Genomic DNA, 20,567 nt, shown 5'->3' with positions numbered 1-20,567 from the left:
CTCTCCTAACAACAGGTGGCTTAAAGGATTCAGTTTCCCACTAAATTGATATTTTTTTTAACTCATACAGTGGATTTCTAGAGATGAGCAAATTCTTTTATTAAAGCAAGCATTAGTCAGGATAAGAATTTTAAAGCCGCTAGAATCCAGATTTTCCTTGAACCCCAAAGATAGGTGAACAGAAATTATCTGAGGTGTTTAGTGAAAGGATAAAAGTCGATTTTCCACATTACCAGGAAATGCTATGCCATGAAGATATGTAATTGGCAGAATATCTCCTTTTTTGTTATTTTTGGCAAATATTGGTTGTGGAGATGTTTAGTTCCTCCCTAGGACTGTCAGTTAATTTCTCAGTTGTAGAAGGAATCACCATGATTTCTGCTTCAACATACCCAGTGTTGAGACTTGTGACTCCCACTATAGAGATTCCCAATTCAAAGCACAGATTTTTAAGGAAAGAAGGTTTTTAGATAGGAATAGTGAATCCATGGAAATAAGCTCCCTTGTTCTTGATAATAGCTGATAATACTCCAAATCTGAGTTACAAAGCACATGGTGACACTGGACTATATATTGTCTGTGCTCCAAGTTAGAGAGGAGAAGACACTGAATCTGTAGTTTTAAAAAAAGAACTTTTTTTTCACAATTTGGAGGAGCCTACTAAACTGAAAACTGTCATAAAATGACATAAAGTGGCTGGATCTTAACTGGCTCCCAGCGCAAAGGACTGTCCCAGAAGCTATGATTGTTCGTAGGAGGAAAAGCAAGCATCCCTTCCTCTGTACTTCTGTTAACTTGTCTGATTCAATATACTGTATACTAACAAAAGCAGGTTTTTAGGCAGGAATCATTGAGTCCATGGGAATTATCTCCCTCATTCTTGACAGCTATTAAGACCCATAACTTGAAGTACAAAGTTTATAGTTACTGGACAATACACGGTCTGTCTTCCAAGATGGAAAGAATATGACACTGGTTCCGTAAATGAGAAAAAGGGCCTTTTATGCCACCACTCTGGGATTTCTCACAATTTTGAGGTGGCTACTAACCAGTGAGGATTTTTCTTTTCTCCAGAGTCCAAACACGTCATTGGGAGGATCTAAAGTCCCCCACCCACCTCACCCTAGGTTGCTAGAGAGACTTGGTTATCTGGTAAATGGATATTGTTTTTCAGCTGTGGAGCAGATTTCTAGAGATAGGCTCCCTTTTTAATCGGGCAGGCAACAGCTATGACCTCAATTTGAAAGCAGCTAGTGTCCACATTTTCCTCAAAGTCCAAGAGAAAGCTGAACAAAAGATACCTGAAATCTTTAGTGGAAAGATGAGGGTTGATTCTCTACATTGATAGGAAATGCTATGCAAACAAGATACCTCATTATCAAACTATCTTGCTTTCTTTAGTTGTGTAGATTATAGATGGTGGAGAAGTATTGAGCTGCTCAGTAGGACTTGGGTTTAATCTCTCACCATTGCCAGGGATCACTATGATCTCCGCTTGGAAGTAACTAATCCCTGGATTATTCTTCCCTTTTACAAATAGGATGAAGAATATGTGTCGCTTTACTTTAAGAATAGAGATGAGTATTATTCCTCCTCATGTCCACAAAATTGCTGATAATACTCCAAACCTGGGTATGATCCCAGCTGGCTTATCCCAGTTAAGAACTGAAGTTTCTCCAGCAGGTTACACCCCTTCCTAGGGTATAAGATCAAGTTCCTTTTCACTATAGTATAGTCACTTATCTCTCTTGATGTACTGAATTTTGATGAATTTAGATTTTTCTGAGCCAGTGACTGTGGCTTTTAGATACCTTCCTCTTGAGTGCTGACAGTCCCCAAAACCTATGTAATCAAACACAAAGTGACTGGATAACCCATTACTAGTACAGCAAGTGCCAGAGGTTACACCGAGTCCTTGGAGGGAAGGACATTATTCTTTGCTATGGCAGTATTATGGAGAATTTTGAGCCAGTTAGCAATAGAGTTTTTATCCTTTCTGCAGCACCCAAATATTTTTTTGTGTCATGTGGAGCACACACCCCAAGTCAGGCCCAGTTTACGAATTGCCTCAGCTCATTGATTAATGGAATTTATTCTGAAGGGATAGGCAGGTCTTTAGAAATTTGTCGCCTCCCCAAAGGGCTATAAAATTGAGCATACTCTTTGATTCTATAATACCACTACTGGCTCTGCATCACAAAGAGATAATAAAAAAGGGGAAAGAGCCTACTCGTATAAAAATATTTATAGCAGCTCCTTCTTCTGGTAGCAAAGAATTGGAAATAGAGGAGATTTCTATCATTGGGAACTGGCTGAAGAAATTGTAGTATATGTTCACAATGGAAAACTATTGTGATATAAGAGGATAAGAGAAAAAAGCTGTAAAGATCTACATGAAATGCTATAGATTGAAATAAGTAGAACTGAGAAAACATTGTACATGGTGATAGCAATACTGTATGCTCTACTGTGAAAATTTCACTTCTTTCAGTAATGTTATATCCCCCATTAGAATTTCTTAAAATGGCAAAAGACTCATTTTTGTCTTCTAATATTTAGCATGGTGCCTATAACATTACAAGCACTTAATGAATTTTATTGTCTAATCTTTAGTGAGAAGACTTGGGTCTTTTCTTGACCATGTCTGGGAAATGCATTGTTTTTAGATTGTTCCCACCTTTAGAAAACTTATGTGTGTACAAGACAGAAGTATGCATCAGGAAGACAATGGTGAGATCCTTCCTATGTAGCAATATTTGGTAAACTCTGGACTGGGTTGCTTTAGAAGGATGCTACTGGAGGGTTGGGCAGCTCCCTGGATCTGGGTTTGATGACAACACAGTAGGTCCCCAAGATAAAAGTTTCAAAGCAGCTAGCCAGTGTATTCTTCAACACTGTGGCAAGATGATGAGATACCACTTGATCTTTAATGAAACAGGATCCTTGCTCACCACTGCAGGAGAATGGAATGTTTAACATACATCCCACTTTAGCAGACTAAAACTGCTCATGAGACCACAATTTAGATTTTTGAGATGACCTGAATCCTTTTCAGCTACTGCAGAATTTCCTAAACCATCTCATTTTATTAGATTATGAGGGATGGTGATTGTTCTATAGCAGTGTGGGCAAAGATGTGGCACATATGCAGAGCCAGCACTGGGGGATCTGCTCTTTACCCCTTCTTCCCAGTGTCTGAGGATATTTTTTGCATGCTCCACCCCTCTGTCCAGCTGCCCAGAGCAAGCACTTTCTCCCTCAAATCTCTCCTTAATGGGGGGGAGGGGGGAACCACAGATAGCTTGAATTTGCCCTCTGGGCCCTCAAAGCTCAAAGGTTCCCCAAAGATGTTCTGTAGTAATCAGTGGCTCTGCAAATCCCAAGATGTGAGCTATAAAAGGGCTAGCCATTGAATTTTCCTTGACCAAATCAATATATTCAACCCTAATCACTTTCCTGAGCTCCAGTATTATCAGCAAGTGCCTTTTGGATATATCAACCTGAAGCCCCATATGCATCTGTAAATCTGCAAATCCTGCCATCTCCCCAACTTTTCCATCATTCTCAAGGGCACCACCAATCCTCCCAGGCAACCAGGTTCACCTCCATATCCACTCATTCACCCCATATCTTATCATTTCTCTAGTGAACAATTTCTCTAGTACACCTCCCATTCTTCCACTGTCACCCCCCATAGGTCACTGCTTTGTGCTTTGACTATTGCAGTTGCTCAAGCCCATCCCTATTCTAATATTTCTTTCACTCAGTTGCCAAAATGATTTTTCTTTTTTTAATTTTATCTTCATTCAAGATGATCTTTCTATATAATGTAAAGTATACATCTGACCTCTTCATTCCCCTACTCGATAAAATCCCTATTACTAGAAGGTTCAAATATAAATAGCCCTCTTTTGACGTTTAAAGCCTTTCACAGCTTAGCCCCTTTCTATTTTTCCATTCTTCTTATACTCTATTCCCTTCCATGTCCTACAAGATTTAGGAGTTCTACCCAACCCCACATTCCTCCCACAACATTCCCTCCACCTTCCATCCCCATGCCCTTTCTCCCATCATCCTCATTTCCCGAAATGGTCGTCCCTCCTCATTTTTTTTGCCTCCTAGCTTCCTCAGGCTTTAAGACTAAAAAAAAAAGAAAAACCAACCATCCATCTTCTGTAGGAGGTCTATTGCAGTATGCTTCCCTCCCCAAATACCATGCTCACTCCTAATGCCTTTCAAGTTTTCCTTCCCTTTACATTGTATATATCTTTTATATATAGTCATTTGCCCCCCTCCCCCCTTCCTTGTATTTCTAATTTGGCTTCTATCGTGAATGATCTTTAGTGAGCTGGTTTGAGTTGCCCCCACCCATTGTTTCTGGAACATTCCAGTACACTGGAAATCACTCGGCCTTTTGTTGAGAGTCCAAGGTTTTTTCTTCAACCACAGCATCAGACTGTGGCTCTGGATGTTTGAGGAATTCGCAGCTTCTCTTATTAGAGTTGGAGAGTTAAAAGTAACTGGACTTTGCATCTGATACGGTATACATAGACATGCTGGGATCTTTGCTGTTCACAGTGCAAGGCAGTTTAACTAGAACAATGTCTCTGAAACTTCAGTTATATCACTGCAGCTGGTTAGAGTGATGATTGATGGCTCCAGATCTGCTAAGACTTTTGTTTCCGTTTCACTGAGGGAGCTAGAGTTGAGGTAGCATGGGCAATGTCCCCAGATCTTCAGCAAAAGTCCAAAACTTAGCCTACATCATTGCCACAGGTACTCTAATGGCTCGGGGTTCTCCGACGGACCTTTATCTACTCATATTGCAACAGAGATAAGTAGAAATATTAAGCTAAAGGAGCTGGGGTTTACCTCATCTTTTCAAAGCTAAGTCTCAGTAGCAGCGGGAGGCCTTTGTGGGAGGAAATGGCGGAAGCTCCCCTCTGCAAGCCAGATCTGCGAAGTCTTAGGACACATGGACATGCCCCGAACCTTCAGTAGTTGACTCACCAAAGAAAGCAGCTACTGAAAAATCTCTAAAGTCTAATTTCTGGAGCCGCGTGGCCTAGGTTTGCAGGCTGGAGTACTCACTTCCAGATGAAGAGCGGGGAAAACACATTGCAAGCATCTTTCAAAAGCGTGAAGCTACCTTCTGCCTTGCAATTGGTTAGTCTGACTTTTTTGGTGGCCCCCAATTGATTTCAGATAGAGTTGGATTGTCTTTTGGCTCCCGGTGTAGCCGCGGCACACCACCACCCAGAGAGAGCAGCCATTTGCTTTGTTCTTAGGCTGCGCAGGTGCAGAAGTGCAGAAAAAGCACCAACGCCCACAGGCTAAGAAGGAACGATATGATTGGCTATCGCATGAGCTCGTGCACACCTCTTCCTCCTCCACCCTCGACGGCCATTTTCTGAAAGGACTCTCCTGAGGAAAAATTAGTGATTTAAGTTCACTATCTGCCAGAATATTCCATTCTTTTCTCATTAATAATACGGGTAACTGATTTCTCATTTTCATAGCTCATATGGGGATAATGAGTAACTTGGGCAGTTTTGTCACCAGTATCCCAGCTATCTCTCTTCCTCCTTACGGATGTCCAACTTGGGGTGGGGCTGTGAGTGAGGATTTAGTGATTTGTGTGAGGTACTGTTGTTTCTTTGTAAAATTCAAGTGCCACCCATTTCATAGATTCTCTTCACCAAATTGTGGGCTCTCACATCTACAATCAGATGTGTGTGTTGAAATAATCTTCCGAAGGCACAAGACTGATCCGGTCACAGGCCTTCCCCAAAGCCTATAACCCCCTTCTCTCCAAATAATATGCCGCTAAACCTGGCCTCGAAGGCCTTGGTAAAGTATTGTTCACCTATCTTCATAACGTTTTTAATTTCATCTTTTATAGGGTGTAACGGATTCCCCAAATTCCATGTTTCGTCTCTCTCAGGGTTTCTAAAGGCATCCTCATAGATCTGAGACGTACTGCACAGCCCCCCCCCCAATTATCCGCCTCTCAGAATCGCTAAACTCCCCAAGTCTCAGCCCAAAGATGCCCCCTCCCATTTTTGTGAAGCTCTTCCTGATCCCCTTCAATTTGACAATACTATGTTTGTAACTGTAATATTGTATTTCCTCCAGTAACAGGTAAGCTCCCTTAAGATAGTAACACAAAAAGGTACCTAATAAAAATGCTTGCTCAATTCGTATGAATTTTCACAAAGATGAGGAAAGGAAGTACGTAATAAAAATATTACTTCCCTGTTATCATGTGATTATGGATGCTGGGAGGGGCCAAAGCAGCAAAGGAGTTTGTGTTGAACTATTGTAATGACTGATCGTGATCATCTTTTCTACTGCTATAAATTTTGTAGGAATAGTAAAAAGAAGTCATTTCATCAAATTCCCTCATTTTATAGATGAGGAAACAAACCTTGAGTACACTAGTAAGTAGCTGAGGTAGAATTTGAATCCAGACCCTCCTACTCCAAACCTAACATTCTTTTATTACATGAGTGAGTCTCTGAAGAAATGAAATGCTCATTGTTTCTTTGAGGTTACTTAGCTTGCCTAACCTCTTTTCATTTATATACTTTGAGTTAAATCAACATTTTACAATATTATTTGGGGAGGCAGAAAACTCAAAATTGTACATTTGATTTTTTTCCCATTCTTTACTTGGTTGTATAAAAAAAACACAAAAATCATTTCCATGTCCCTATATGTCACCCCTTGCTTAAAGTGATGAGTGAAACCAACTATCTGTGCTGTAAGAGTTCCATGATGCATGTAATTCAATTTATTAGCTCATTTTAAATGTTAAGTGATTCCTTCAAAGATAAGTAGTTTATATACTGTGCACTGACCTAGGAGTATTTAAGAAAATGCTATTTGATTACTTTTCCTTTTTATTTTTTCCTTCTCTTTAAGAGTCCATTCCAAGCCTGTATATAGAGGCAAAGATGGTTTGATTGGGGCAATTAATTTGGAGATTTTAATTCTCTTTCTCACTCTCAATTTTAAATACCATCTTTCTAGCCTCTAGCTAAGAGCTAAATATGTTTTAATTAACTTAATGTATCATGATATGGTTGTATTTATTGTTAGCTAACCACAAAAGCATATGAAAGTTATACGCTTAGCTCAGTGGAACAAGAAATGCCAATAGAGAAGAAAGAGATTGCTCAGTTTTCCAATCAAAGATAACTCTGAATTAACAGGTCCTTTTCATGTATAATACTTCTTCAGTATTCCAGTGACCTGTGAGCTAGCACACCTTTATTAAAAAGCAGCTCCTTTGCACAAAGGCAATCCTTCTGTAGATATGTATCACTCCCTCTTTCTGAATTAGTCTTTGAGCATTGCTGTCACTGACAGCTTTAGTTGATTGGAATTGTCCTAGTGAGAAAACTCTTTACACTTGGTTCCCTTGCTTCTCATAGACCTGCTCTACATATGGTCACCTGGCCCTATATTCAGGGCCTCTCTCTATGTTAGGAGGACTTAGTAGCAAAATTGCTCCAATTGGGGAAATCCAAGATCGTTCCCATACCATGATGACATAAGACAGCAGGATCTTGGAAATAGGTTTGCATTTATAAGAAGAACTAAAACTAGGAAATGCCTCTTTTGCCCCTCAAGTATATGCTTAAGCTTAACTACATCAAAGATGATAGGGTAGAACAGAAGCTCCTAAACTTTGTGGTCTAAGGACTCTTTATACCCTTAAAAATTATTGAGGATTCCTCTTAGAGCTTTTATTTATGAGTTATAATCATTAATATTTGCTATGTTCAAAATGAAAAGATCTTAGTATTATCATGAGAGTAATTTTGACCTCATAGGGCCTTCGACCTCACAGCCCCCCTGAAAGGGTCTTGGGAACCCAGATCACACTTTTAGAACCAGTGGTAGAGAGCAACTCAAGGATTCATGTTTTCTTGAATTTTATATCAGCAAATATTTTGCTGCATTTTATGTGTATGACATTGAAGGGTATAAAGAATAATAGGACATCATCCCTGCTCCTTCAAAAGAAGCTTAAAAATCTAATTAAGGAGATATGAATTGATCCAACTATTCTGAAAAGCAGTTGGAATTATGCAAGGAAAGTGACCCAAAAATATATCCTTTGATTCAGAGATCTAACTGCTAGAAATAACACAATGAGGTCTAAGAGAAAGAAAATTCCCACAGACACTGAAATATTCATATCAGAACTTTTGTTACAGCACAAACCTCCAAACAAAGTATGTGCCCTGGCTTGAGGAATGACTATGCAAATTGTGGTACTTAATGGGTTACTATTGCTCCATGAAAAACAATGAATATGAAAAATTCTGATATGCATGGAAAGACTCAAGCTCCAGTAAGTAGAATCTGGAAACTGAAATACATAATAATTACAGTAATATAAATAACAATAAAAAGAAACCAAACACTGTGTAATTATGAGTGACCTTGTCCCTCCAAAAAAGAGGAGGAAAAAAATTCCTCTCTCCATTCGTTGAAGATGTAAGGGACCGGAAGATGGATATAAAACACTGCATATTGTCACATCTGTTTAACATGTCAGTTAGCTTTAACGAATGTCTTTGTTTTCCTCTTTAAAATTATTTTGTTACTAGTGCGGTTTGTAGGATAGAGAGAGGGGAATATATTTAGAAAAGAAGGCAACATATAAATGAGAAATCAATAAACATTTTAAAATTAAAAACAAAAGACAATAGCAAAAAGTTTAAAGACCAATTCAAGATAGCTGAGATGCTACAAAACAACATTGGGGGCAGTGAGTTAGCTCAGCAGATTGAGAGCCGGGCCTAGAGATGAGAGGTTGTGGGTTCAAATGTGACCTCAGATACTTCCTAACTGTATGATCCTGGGCAAGCCACTTGACCACCATCGCCTAGCACTTACTGTTCTCCTGCCTTCATACCAATACTTTGTAGTGATTCTAAGATGGGAGGGAAGGCTTTAAAAATATGTGATTCCTTGCCAAATGTCATAGGAGATCAGAGTGAGAAGAGACCACAACGGCCTAGGGTAATGACCATATAACACATGACAAATGAAGAGCCCTATGTCATAGAAATTTAACAGCCAGCCTAGAAGTTTCAGAATCTATAGAGAATTACTAAAAGCATGTATTAAATATCAATTAGAGTAGGCAGTACCAAATTAATTCAGGAAGGATAATGAATGTGTTAGATAACAGAATGAGGCTCCCAGGAGATTTCACAAACTTGAACAATAGGCTCAAAATCACAAGATGGAATTTACGGGGATAAATATAAAGTCCTGCACATAGGTTCAAAAAATCAACAGTACCAGTACTGCGCGGAGGGGAGATCTAGTAGGCCTTTTGAAAAAAGAGCTACAAGCTCTTTCTGGATCAATAGTGTTTCATGGCAGCTAAAATAGCTAATGTGAGCTTAGACTTTCAAATGTTAGCTCAATTAGTTGCATTAATAGAAGTCTAGCCTCCTATGCAATGGTAGTAACAATTCTGCTAGACTCAGTAATGATCAGACAATACTCAGTTGTCTTTCCTACACCTGGCAGAACACTTCAGTTTGAAGTTTTAGGAGAGTCACTGATAAACAACTGGAGAATATATACCTATGATAAGGAGACTTATAATTTGTTTAAGAACAATTGACTGGGAGAATGGGGGGGGGTGTCTGGGAGTGGTGAGGCTGGTGAGCAGCTAAGAGGCTCAGTGGATTGAGAGCCAAGCCTGGATGGGAGGTCCCGAGGTCAAATCTGTCCTAAGATACTTCTTAGCTCTGTGACCCTAGGCAAGTCACTTAACCCCCATTGTCTAGCCTTTGATTTTCTTCTGCCTTGGAACCAATACACAGTATTGATTATAAGATGAAAGGCAAGGTTTTTTTTTTTTTAAAGAACAGTTGAAGAATCTGTATAGGCCTTACCTTAAAGAAGAAAAGGCTTGGCTCCATAGGATGGGAGAGGAAGAAGGGCAATGACAACTAGTTCATATTATCTAAATAGATGACACATGGAATGTCACATTATTGCAAGATGAAGAAGAACTGTAATAGGGTGCTTTATATGGCAGTGAGGTCCCCATCATTGGGGTTATTTAAATATTGGCTGGAAGAACACTTGTCTGGAAAGTTTTAGTTGACATTATAAACTTTCTTAGACTAGATACTCATCACTAAGATGCCTTTCCAGTCTAGATTGAATGTATGAGCAGATTAGACCAACTGAGGGTTCTCTTCAGGGGTACCTACATTTAGCAGCAAAAGCCCCTTGAAATGACAGATTATATGACGAATCAGTGTACGAGAGAGGGGATAAAGGAAAATATCTGTGCAAACCCTCCAGAGAGATTTATTTTTTAAACCCTCATCTTCCGTTTTGGAGTCAATACTGTGTATTGGTTCCAAGGCAGAGGTGTGGTAAGGGCTAGGCAATGGGGGTTGAATGACTTGCCCAAGGTCACATAGCTGGGAAGTGTCTGAGGTTTGATTTGAACCGAGGACCTCCCATCTCTGGTCCTGGCTCTCAATTCACTGAGCTATGCATACCCCCCTCCCCGCGAGATTTATAAAAGTCTGTTCCTTTTCTGCTAGCTTGAGACAGGGATGCAATGCTGTAGACCTCCCTGTCTGGTTGCAGACTGATTTGGTGGTGTGGCTACCACAGAAAGGCAAAGCACTTTAAAAATATTATCTCATTTGATCCTCACAACAGCTCTGGGAGGTAGGTGCTGTTATTATCTGCATTTTAAAGATGAGGAAACTGAGGCATATAAAAGTTAAGTGATTTGCCCAGGGTCACACAGCTAGTAAAGTATCTGAGTAAGAAGGGTCTTTAGAAGTCACTGGGGTCAACTCCTTGATTTTATGAATGTTTCCTAACTGAGGTCTGGTGAAGTTAAGTGACTTAACTTGACCCAAGGTCACACAGAGAGCAACTGACATGGCCAGAATTTGAACCCAAGTTCTTTGACTAGAATTCTAGATCTCTTTATGCTGAATTAAGAATTTCCAGAATACTTTTTCCTTTAAAACTACCACCTTACATACTAAGAACCCAATGAGTACTTGCGTTAATTTGTGTAGATTGTACCACTACTCAAGAAGAGAGAACAACCCAACCAAAGTACAGAGTGGAAACACACAAAAAGCTCATTGTTTTCTAGCTAATTTGTTGTGCCAGAAAGCCTTCATGTAGATCAATTTTATTTTTTTAAAAAAGGCATGTCTGAAGAGTGGTAGAAGACAGGTAGAAGGGTGACTGACAAGGTTCCAAAGCAAAGGAAACGGATCACAAAAAGATTTAGCACAGGCCTTCCTTCTCTGATTTGATTGAATTAAGCCATATTAGTAGTTCTCCTTGTAACACAGAGTGAGGATTGGCTTTTTAAAAAGAGATTTCTTTTTATAAACATTTATTTATTTTCTCTCCCTCTCACTGTTGAACAATTAAAGAAAAACCCTGATAACATATGCATAATTCAGTACAACAGATTTCTGTATTGGCCTTGAATGAAAATGTCTTATCTCATTCTGCATTTGCAGTTCATCACCTCTCTCTAGTAGCAAGTGGGTGGCACACTTTATCCCTTGGACTTGTGGTTCCTTGTTGCACTGAATAGAGTTCTAAAGTCTTTCAAAGTTATTGTAATAATATAAATGGATCTCTTAGTTTTCTTTATATCATTCTGTAAGAGTTCTTGCTGAAACTACCTGTTTCATTTTTTCTTATGTCATAATATATTTTGATAATTTTGTATATTATAATTTGTTTAGCTATTCCCCTATAGGTAGGTACATTACTTTCCAATTTAGAACTATTATGAAAAGAGCTTCTATAAATATTTTTGTACATATGGGACCTTTTTTTCTGTCTCTGATCTCATTAGCCTGGTAATGATCTCATTGGGTGAAAGGGTATGCACAATTTAGTGATTTGGGGTGCATAGTTCCAAAATGACTTTTAAATGGCTTGACCAATCTACAGTTCTACCAAATATTTGGAGATTTGGGAGAAAACATTCACAGTTACCACAAGATTTAAAGAAAGTCACCTTTTGAAGTTTCCTTTTTTCTTTCCATTAGCCATGTACTTGAATCAAAGGTTATCTGTTCTTGGTTCCCTTCCAACCATAATCTTATTCAAACTATTCCACTTTATATGAAGTTGCTGCATTTATCAGAGCAAAAATATTAAAATATGAGAACAAATTGAAATTTTTTTAACACTTTCTGGGATTAAATTCTTGGATGCTTGAAAACTTATTGGGGGGGGGGGGATCTCTGTTTACAGCAAATCCCATTCCTTCTCTTTATCTTCTTCCTTTCAGTTTGCCTGTGAATAACTATTCAGCCTTAGAAATGAGTGCTGGTAGATCTGAGGAATATTTCCATTCCACCAATCATGCAGAGCAGACTATCCGCAAAATGGAAAACTACCTCCAGCATAAACAACTTTGTGATGTGTTCCTTATTGCTGGACAACACAAGATTCCAGCCCACAGGTTGGTTGCTCTACTCAAGTTGAACAGTGTCATTGTGAGGAGGGAATTCGAGAGGGTAGGGGACATTGGAAGTATTCTCAGGAATTAGTCTAATGATTGCCAGCTTACTATGGCAATAATTAGATTATCAAACAAACTGGAGTTCTGGGGAAAAGGATAAGAGATTGATTATATCTTTTAAAAGATATGGAACAAGAAGGCCCATTTTTTTCCTACAAAGGGCTTGCAAGTAGGGACACTTTCACTCCCTGTACATGTATCTCTACTGCTTAAGCAAAGTGCCTGATATATAATGGGTCTATAGATATTATACATGTTATATTATACATATTAACAAATGTTATACATGTAATACATGCATGTTGATTGATTGAATAAAACCCTCCCCCAAGATTCAGAGAAGTCCTCAAAGGCATTCAAGGCCACATTCTTAATTTCCCTTTTGACATTCACTGAACACTTTCATAGCCCACAAAGTTATCATGTGGAAGGCAGCCTCACCTATGCTCTAAAGTTGAATTTTATGCTTTTCAGTAATGTGATAGACTCATTGAAATTCTCCTGAAATGTTCCCATTTCAAGGCTTGTGCTGAGTGCTGCATCAGACTATTTTGCTGCAATGTTTACTAATGATGTGCTGGAAGCCAAACAAGAGGAGATCAAGATGGAGGGAATAGACCCAGATGCGCTCAAAGCTTTGGTGCGCTATGCTTACACAGGTAACCACCACTTTACTGACTTCCAGAAATGAAAAGCAATGGTCAAAGCTTTGTCCTTCCCCTCCCAGATCAGATCAGATCAGATCAGATCCTTCTTACCACCTGGAGGACTGGTAATGAAATACCTGTTGGCATGTGGCTTCTGCTTTCATATTTTATAGAATCATGGCATATTAGAGCTAGGAGGAGCCTTTGAGGCCATCTCGGCCAACAGAGGAAGATGCTAAGGCCCAGAGAGATTAAATGGCTCATCCAGGATGGAACACACCAATTGAAATTTGAATTTAGGTTTCATGACTCCAAGTCCAGGACAATTTCCACTGTATCATGTGGTTTCTCATTACTATAAGAGTATAGATCCAAATGGATGCTGCTAGGTGGCATACTGGAAACAATAAGACCTGAGTTCAAATCTGTCCTCAGACACTCATTAGCTGTGTGACCCTGAGCAAATCACTTAACCTTTGTTGGCCTTAATTTACTGGAGAAGGAAATGGCAGACCACTTTCATATTTTGCCCAAAAAACTCCATGAACAGTATGCCCCATGGGTTCACAAAGAGTCAGACACAACTGAATGACTGACCAACGACAACATATCCAAATACCATGAAGAATGTTGGAAACATTTCTTGATTCTTTTGTCATGTTGACTTCATAAAGAGATAAGAGACGCATAAAATGTAGCCTAAAACTGGTAGACATTTTATGTCTTGTATAAAACGCTAGGTGCCTACCTCTTTGTGATTATTTGGACACAATCTTACCTAAAGAGTGTGAGATGAGTCTTGTGCTAAATACTTATTCCTTTCCCTTTGAAATATTAAATCTGTATTCACTTCTTTTTTTAAACCCTTACCTGCTGTCTTGGAATCAATATTGTGTATTGGTTCCAAGGCAGAAGAGTGGTAAGGGCTAGGCAATGGGGGTCAAGTGACTTGCCCAGGGTCACACAGCTGGGAGGGGTCTGAGGCCAGATTTGAACCTAGGACCTCCCATCACTAGGCTTGGCTCTCCATCCACTGAGCCATCCAGCTGCCCCCACTGTATTCACTTCTAACTAACTCATTTAGTCCAGTGAGTAATACACTGGCAACAGGGATTACACATCAAACTTCTTCCACTATTTCAAAGGTCAAAATCATGGAATTTCAGAGCTAGAAGGAATATCAGCCCAAACCATACCCCAAAAAGAATCCCCACTACAACACACCCTCTACTCATCCAACCTCTGCTTGAAGACTGCCAGTGACAGGGGAATCCATCATTCTACTTTGGGATAGTTCTAGAATCACAGATTTAGAGTTGGAAGTGCCTTCAAGGCCATCTAGTCCAATCCTTTCATTTCATTGATGTAGAAACTGAGGCCCAGAAAGTATAGTCATTTGCCCAAGGTCATGCATCTAGTAAATGACAAAGATGAGCTTTGAATCTAGGTCCTCAGACTACCAACGCAGTGTTCTTTCCACTGTACCCCTGCTGTTAGGAAGTTTTGCCTTCCATTGAACTGAAATGTTTACCCATTTCTCCTGGTTCTTCCTTCTAGGACCAAGTCTAATCAGTCCTCTTCCTTTTGCTTAGCCCTTCAGAAACTTGACAGCTAGCCTGTCTCTGGTACTTTTCTTCTCTAACTAAATATCCTTATAACCAGTCTTCATTAAAATATATATGTGTGGGTGTGTTTATATTTATACATACTTATACATGTACATATATATATATAAAATTCAATCCAATATGTATCTTAGGTGTGTTAGAATTGAAGGAAGACACCATAGAAAATCTACTGTCTGCAGCCTGTCTCCTCCAACTTTCTCAAGTCATTGAAGTATGCTGCAATTTCCTTATCAAGCAGCTCCATCCCTCTAACTGCTTGGGAATCCGTTCATTTGGTGATGCACAGGGATGTCTGAATCTCCTGAAGGTGGCACACAACTATACGATGGTAAGCACAACACTCTTCATTTCTTTGGCATGATTTTAGCAGGCCTCACAACTTACTATTTGGTTTGTGGGCTTTTCAATCATGCCAGATATTTACATCTAAATTTTGTACCTATTGCAAAACCCAAATCTCAGCATATCCTCAAACTGAGCCATGCAAAGGCATGGGTTTCTTTTTCTTTTTGTTTTGATTTATTTTTTCAATAAACAAAAGCCTATTTTTTATCCCTCTTCCCCCATCAGAGAAAACCCCAAAGCTCTTATAAGCAACATTATTACAAGAATTCTATGGATGTATATTCAAGCCAAACAAATCCCCACATTGGCCGAATCCAAAAAAAGTGTGTTTCATTTGTGCACTGTGAATCCATCACTTCTCTCTCAGGAGGTGGGTCGAAAGCTTCATTATTGGTTCTCTGGAAATAGAGGTGGGTCATTGAGTTTGATCAGAGTCCTTTAGTCTTTCAAAATGGTTTGTCTCCACAACATTGTTGTAAATTGTTCTCCTGGTTCTGGATCCTTCACATTGCAATAGTTCATGCTACCCAAGTTTCTCTGAAACCATCCCTTTTGCCATTTTGACAGCACAGTGGTAGTCCATGACATTCATATAGAACAATTTGGTCAACCCATTTCTTTGATGACATCAAAAAAGCTGTTATAAGTGGTTCTGTATATATGGAACCTTTCCTTCCTTCTTTGATTTCTTTGGCATATAGCCAGGCATGGTAGCACTGAGTCTGGGGGCATGTCCTATTTAGGGATTTTCTTAGCAAAGGCACACATTTTTGCTAGTATCATAAATCTGTAGCTAAGAGGGACATGCAAGATCACATATTCTAGTACCCTCCATTTTACAGAGGAAGAAACTAAGGCACAGAGAGATGAAGTGACTTAACAAAGGTCACACAGTGTCCAAACTAGGATTTGAACTGTGTGTGTGTGTGTGTGTGTGTGTGTGTGTGTGTGTATCTCAAGAATTTCTTTTTTTAAGGCCCTGATTTTAATAATGTTTCATGACATTTGAAATGTGTAATTTTGGCCTAGGTCCTGAAAGCAACCAATTATTCTTCTTTCTTTTTTAAAGTCAGAAACTATAGTATTATGACTGGATTGATATCAATTGAGATAGATTCAGAATTGAAAAGACATTTTTCCTGACTGTATGTTTGCTGTATGTTTTGTAATAATATAAAATCAAAATAAATATCTGGGTAGCTACAAAGAACTGCTAAGTCAGTCCTTCAAAGTGCAGTATTTCTAAAGTCCTATTAATGCTCTTGGGAGTGGTAATAGTCAATTACATGTTTGTATGAAATGGTTCCCAAGGATTTTCATTGTCCAAAAATTTCTCCCTGCAGTCAAATTATAGAAAGTAAGAGAATAATAGAGTATTATGGTCGAGGCAGAGAGAGAATCTAAATGCTGGAAATCAAATGTAACATTACCATATGTACTAATCTTTCCCTAAATCAGTAAAGAGAAATAGCTCACTGTTGTCCCTTGCTAGGTTTGACATAGACAAAGGACATCGTACTCTGAAGCCACATCAAGCGAGAAATATTTCAAGATAAGAAAAATTCCAGTAGTATTTGTTCTTTCTTTTCTAAAGATTAAGACAATATGAAAAATACTACCAGAGCTAAAGGTGAAGGAAGGGAACCAAAGGGATTTCTACCTAGATATGATAAGCAAAGCAATTCCACTCATGTCAAGAGAGATGTTAAAAATTTGAAGCCATTTTAACTACCATCTCCATTTTCATTCATTTAACCAAATGGGAATGTTTCTCTAGGGCTGTAGACAATATTTAACAATGACAATTCTGCATGAGACAAAAACTCTCCCCAGTGGTTAAAACAGACCGCGTTTTTCATGGAGACTGTCACAGATATGAACCTTCCAAGCCACTCGAGGAGACAATGCCATTGCCAGGAGAATTGCCTTGTGACAGGCTCAAATTTGAAAACGTGTCATTTAAAGAGGCTATTTTTATCACTCTGCCCTAAATGCTGATTCCTTATAATCTAAAGAAAGAGCAGTTAAGATAGTTCAACAACCAACTCCACCACAAAAGCCAAACATGAGAACTTCCTGAAAGATTACTTTAGTTCTTAAAGCTCAAGTATTAACGGTTTCCTGCCTGGTATCTGACTCTAGCAGACAAAACATTTTCTGATAAACAGCTTGAGTTTATTTCTGTAGCTCCAAATGGATTTGTCTTCCTTTTCCTATTATGTGACTGAAACAGTGTTAAAGCAGGATGTGCATTAAAATGCAATGCTGGTGTCCTCTTTAATCCCACCCCGCCCCAGTTATTTTTGTCCATATTGTGCACACTGTCGACATAACCAAGAGACATGCCGTAATGAAGTGTTTGTGATGTATTGTTTAGTGTCGAAAAAGAATTCTAAACTCCTTTATGTACTGAAGTACAATTCTAACGTTATTGACAGAGAACTTCACAAAGGGCACTCTAATCATTGAATGGGTTTCATGAAATCGATGTGCTAGATAGACAAAACTGAGTAGAAACCATAACAGTGGCAAAAAAAGTATTTAAGATAGAGCAAGTGAAGGGTTTCTCCCAAAATGACAAGCAAAATTGTACCCCAGGGCAGAAGCTTTTCACATCATAGTCTTTAAACTTAATGGAAGGATTCTCTGTGATCTCTTATTTTGGGGTATTATGAATGGGCAGTTAGAACCAAATAAATTATTTTTATTTCAGCTAATATACAAGCATCCAAACTTCATTTATTCATTTAATATGACTTAGTTGAACCTAGTCCCTCTTCCACAGCTCAAGCTTCTGGAAGATAATTAGCATTACAAACCACTTTAGTAATAATAATACCTTCCAAAAATGTACCTCCATCCTTTTCTTGGAGAAGTGGAAGACCTTGGGCGCAGAATGTTGCATATGTTGTCAGATGTGGTCATCATGCTGATTAGTTTTCTTTGTTACAAGAGCTTAGTGGGAAAAGTTCCCTGGGTAGGGTCATTGAGAAGGGGGGGTAGAGAGTGTACTCCCCCAATACGTTATGTACAAACAAAAGTTATCAATTTTAATATTAGATTAAAATAATATTAATGATTCCTTCCACTTATATAAAGATTTTAATGTTTTAACTGTTTTAGCATCTGAACTCCTTATTACTTCCTTTTTCTTAAAGGAAGTACCATGTGATAAGGAAAGAAACTTAGCCCCTTTGTGCATTGTTTCCTCTATGGAAAATGTATATAGAACAGCTTTTTATCCATCAAAAGACTATACAGAGAGTACAGGCCTACTAGTGGTAACACTCAATCTTCTCATGTCCCACTATGCCTAGTTATATTTCCTTATTCCTGGGATTCCCATTTCTTGAATTCTTAGGACCTGAGTCTTGAATAAATATTTAATGACTGAGTAATAGAGGAACACAAATAGTATTCCTCCTCCATCTCCCAATTCTGCATTATACACTCTTTATGAACAAGTTGAAGGTTGTATGCCTGGTACTATAGAGCAAAAGCTATAGGACATTCATGCCACTGTTCATCATGACCATGGACTTTTGAAATCTGTACCGGTAGATCACAAACTCTAGTAGGTTCTACAACTGGAAAGGCATAGAGGATAGATGTAGGGACAGAGACAAAATGTATGAAAGGCTCATTCATAAAACATGGCTTCCAAAGGATAGCTTTGTTTCTGGTTACAGGAATATTCAATGTCATGTGTGGACTATTACAGTATTCTACTGGCAGGTCTCCTTGCCTCAGCTCTCTCCCTACTCCATTCCATTCTTCATTCAACCACCAAATGGTTTTTCTAAAGCACAGGCCTAACTATGTCACATTCCTGTTCAGTAAATTCCAGTGGCTCCCTATTGCTTCCAGGATCAAATACAGAATCCTGTTAAGTATTCAAAGTCATTCATAACCTAGTCACCTCCTACCTTTTCAATCTTCTTATGCCTTACTCCCTACCAATCTACTCTTTGACCCAGTGACACTGGCCTCCTGGCTGTTCCATGAGCAAGATTCTCCATCTCTCAGATCCAGGCTTTTTTTTCTGGCTGTCCTCTATTCCTGGAATACTATCCCTCCTCATCTCCACCTCCTGGATTCACTTAAGTTCCAACTTTCCCTAGCCCCTCTTAATTCTAATGCCCTCTATTCATTGTTTCCTGTTTATCCTATAGGCAGATTTTTGTATAGGCAGGATTGTTGTCTTTCCCAATTAGACTGGTGAGCCCATTAAAAGCAGGGATTGTCTTTTGCATTTTTATCCCCAGTGCCTGGCACATGTAGCAGATGCTTAATCAGTGTTTTTTAACTGACTGTGACTATTCATGAAGATCCACTGTAACATTCTGGAAAATATTAAAGGCATTGGATTTAGACTCTGCCCTCTAACTGTTCCCATGGTTTCTAGCTCAAGCATTTCTCAGGTACATATAAAAATGATGCAAAGAGTGGTTGAGCCTGGAAGACAGATGGTGGAAGATGTATCCTCAAGGACCTTCCAGATATACTTATGAAGGAGAAGATTCCACCCATGAATCATATATAAACTTGTTCACCATGGATCAGATCATCAAGATTGGTTTTTATCTTGTTCATCCTTTGTCTTCATTTTCCTGCTTCTAAAGTTGGATTAGTTTTTAGTCAGCCTCGGGGCCTTGATCCTATGAAATGTTTTAAGATGTACTATTTTGATGTGCAGTTAAAATGTGTTTAGTTTCACTAAAATAACATCCTTTTTCAGGAACACTTTGTAGAGGTGACAAACAACCAGGAATTTCTCCTACTTCCAGCGAATGAAATTGCAAAACTCCTGTCTAGTGATGACATTAATGTACCAGATGAAGAAGCTATATTTCAAGCTTTAATGATATGGGTACAGCATGATTTTCAGAACAGACAAGAAGACCTGGGAATGCTTCTATCTTTAATTAGGCTGCCATTACTTCCACCACAGGTAAGGAAACCTACATGGGTAACTCAAGTCATAATTCCAAAATTAGAAATAATTCAAATCCTTGTTAATCATCTCAATTTTATTTGGAGGATTTCTGGGAATTAATACATAGATTAGGTTTTAATAAGATGAAATCTAAGAAGGCTAAATTTAGAGCCTTATATCTGGGTTCAAACAATCAACTTTATAAGTATAAGGTAGGCTCTCTGGAAAAAATCTTGGAGTCTTAATGGATTGCAAGATCCATATAAATCATCTATGCTATAGAAATTAGAAAAGTTGACTAAATCTTAAGATGCATTAAGACTTATGTAGTAAACAAGACATAATGATTTCTTTTAAGAGGAAGAAAGATAACTACTGATGAAGGAAACATTTAGTTATCATTTCTCTATGTATAGACCACCAGCTTGAACAAACAAAAATTAAAATTA

General features: G+C 38.6%; 1 protein-coding gene across 1 annotated transcript in view; it reads left to right on the top strand.

The window, feature by feature from the left end:
- KLHL4 (kelch like family member 4) overlaps nucleotides 1-20,567 on the top strand; it is a 235,876-nt gene that overhangs the window by 176,611 nt on the left and 38,698 nt on the right. Inside the window, exons 2-5 of the mRNA XM_056809218.1 lie at nucleotides 12,329-12,502; nucleotides 13,085-13,221; nucleotides 14,969-15,165; nucleotides 19,921-20,133. Coding sequence (XP_056665196.1) covers nucleotides 12,329-12,502; nucleotides 13,085-13,221; nucleotides 14,969-15,165; nucleotides 19,921-20,133 — 721 coding nt within the window. The remainder of the gene's footprint in view (nucleotides 1-12,328; nucleotides 12,503-13,084; nucleotides 13,222-14,968; nucleotides 15,166-19,920; nucleotides 20,134-20,567) is intronic.

This window comes from Monodelphis domestica, chromosome X, assembly GCF_027887165.1.
Source record: "Monodelphis domestica isolate mMonDom1 chromosome X, mMonDom1.pri, whole genome shotgun sequence".
Lineage (NCBI taxonomy): Eukaryota > Metazoa > Chordata > Mammalia > Didelphimorphia > Didelphidae > Monodelphis > Monodelphis domestica.
Note: the sequence above shows the minus strand (reverse complement) of the source record. Positions and strands in the feature narration are given on the sequence as shown.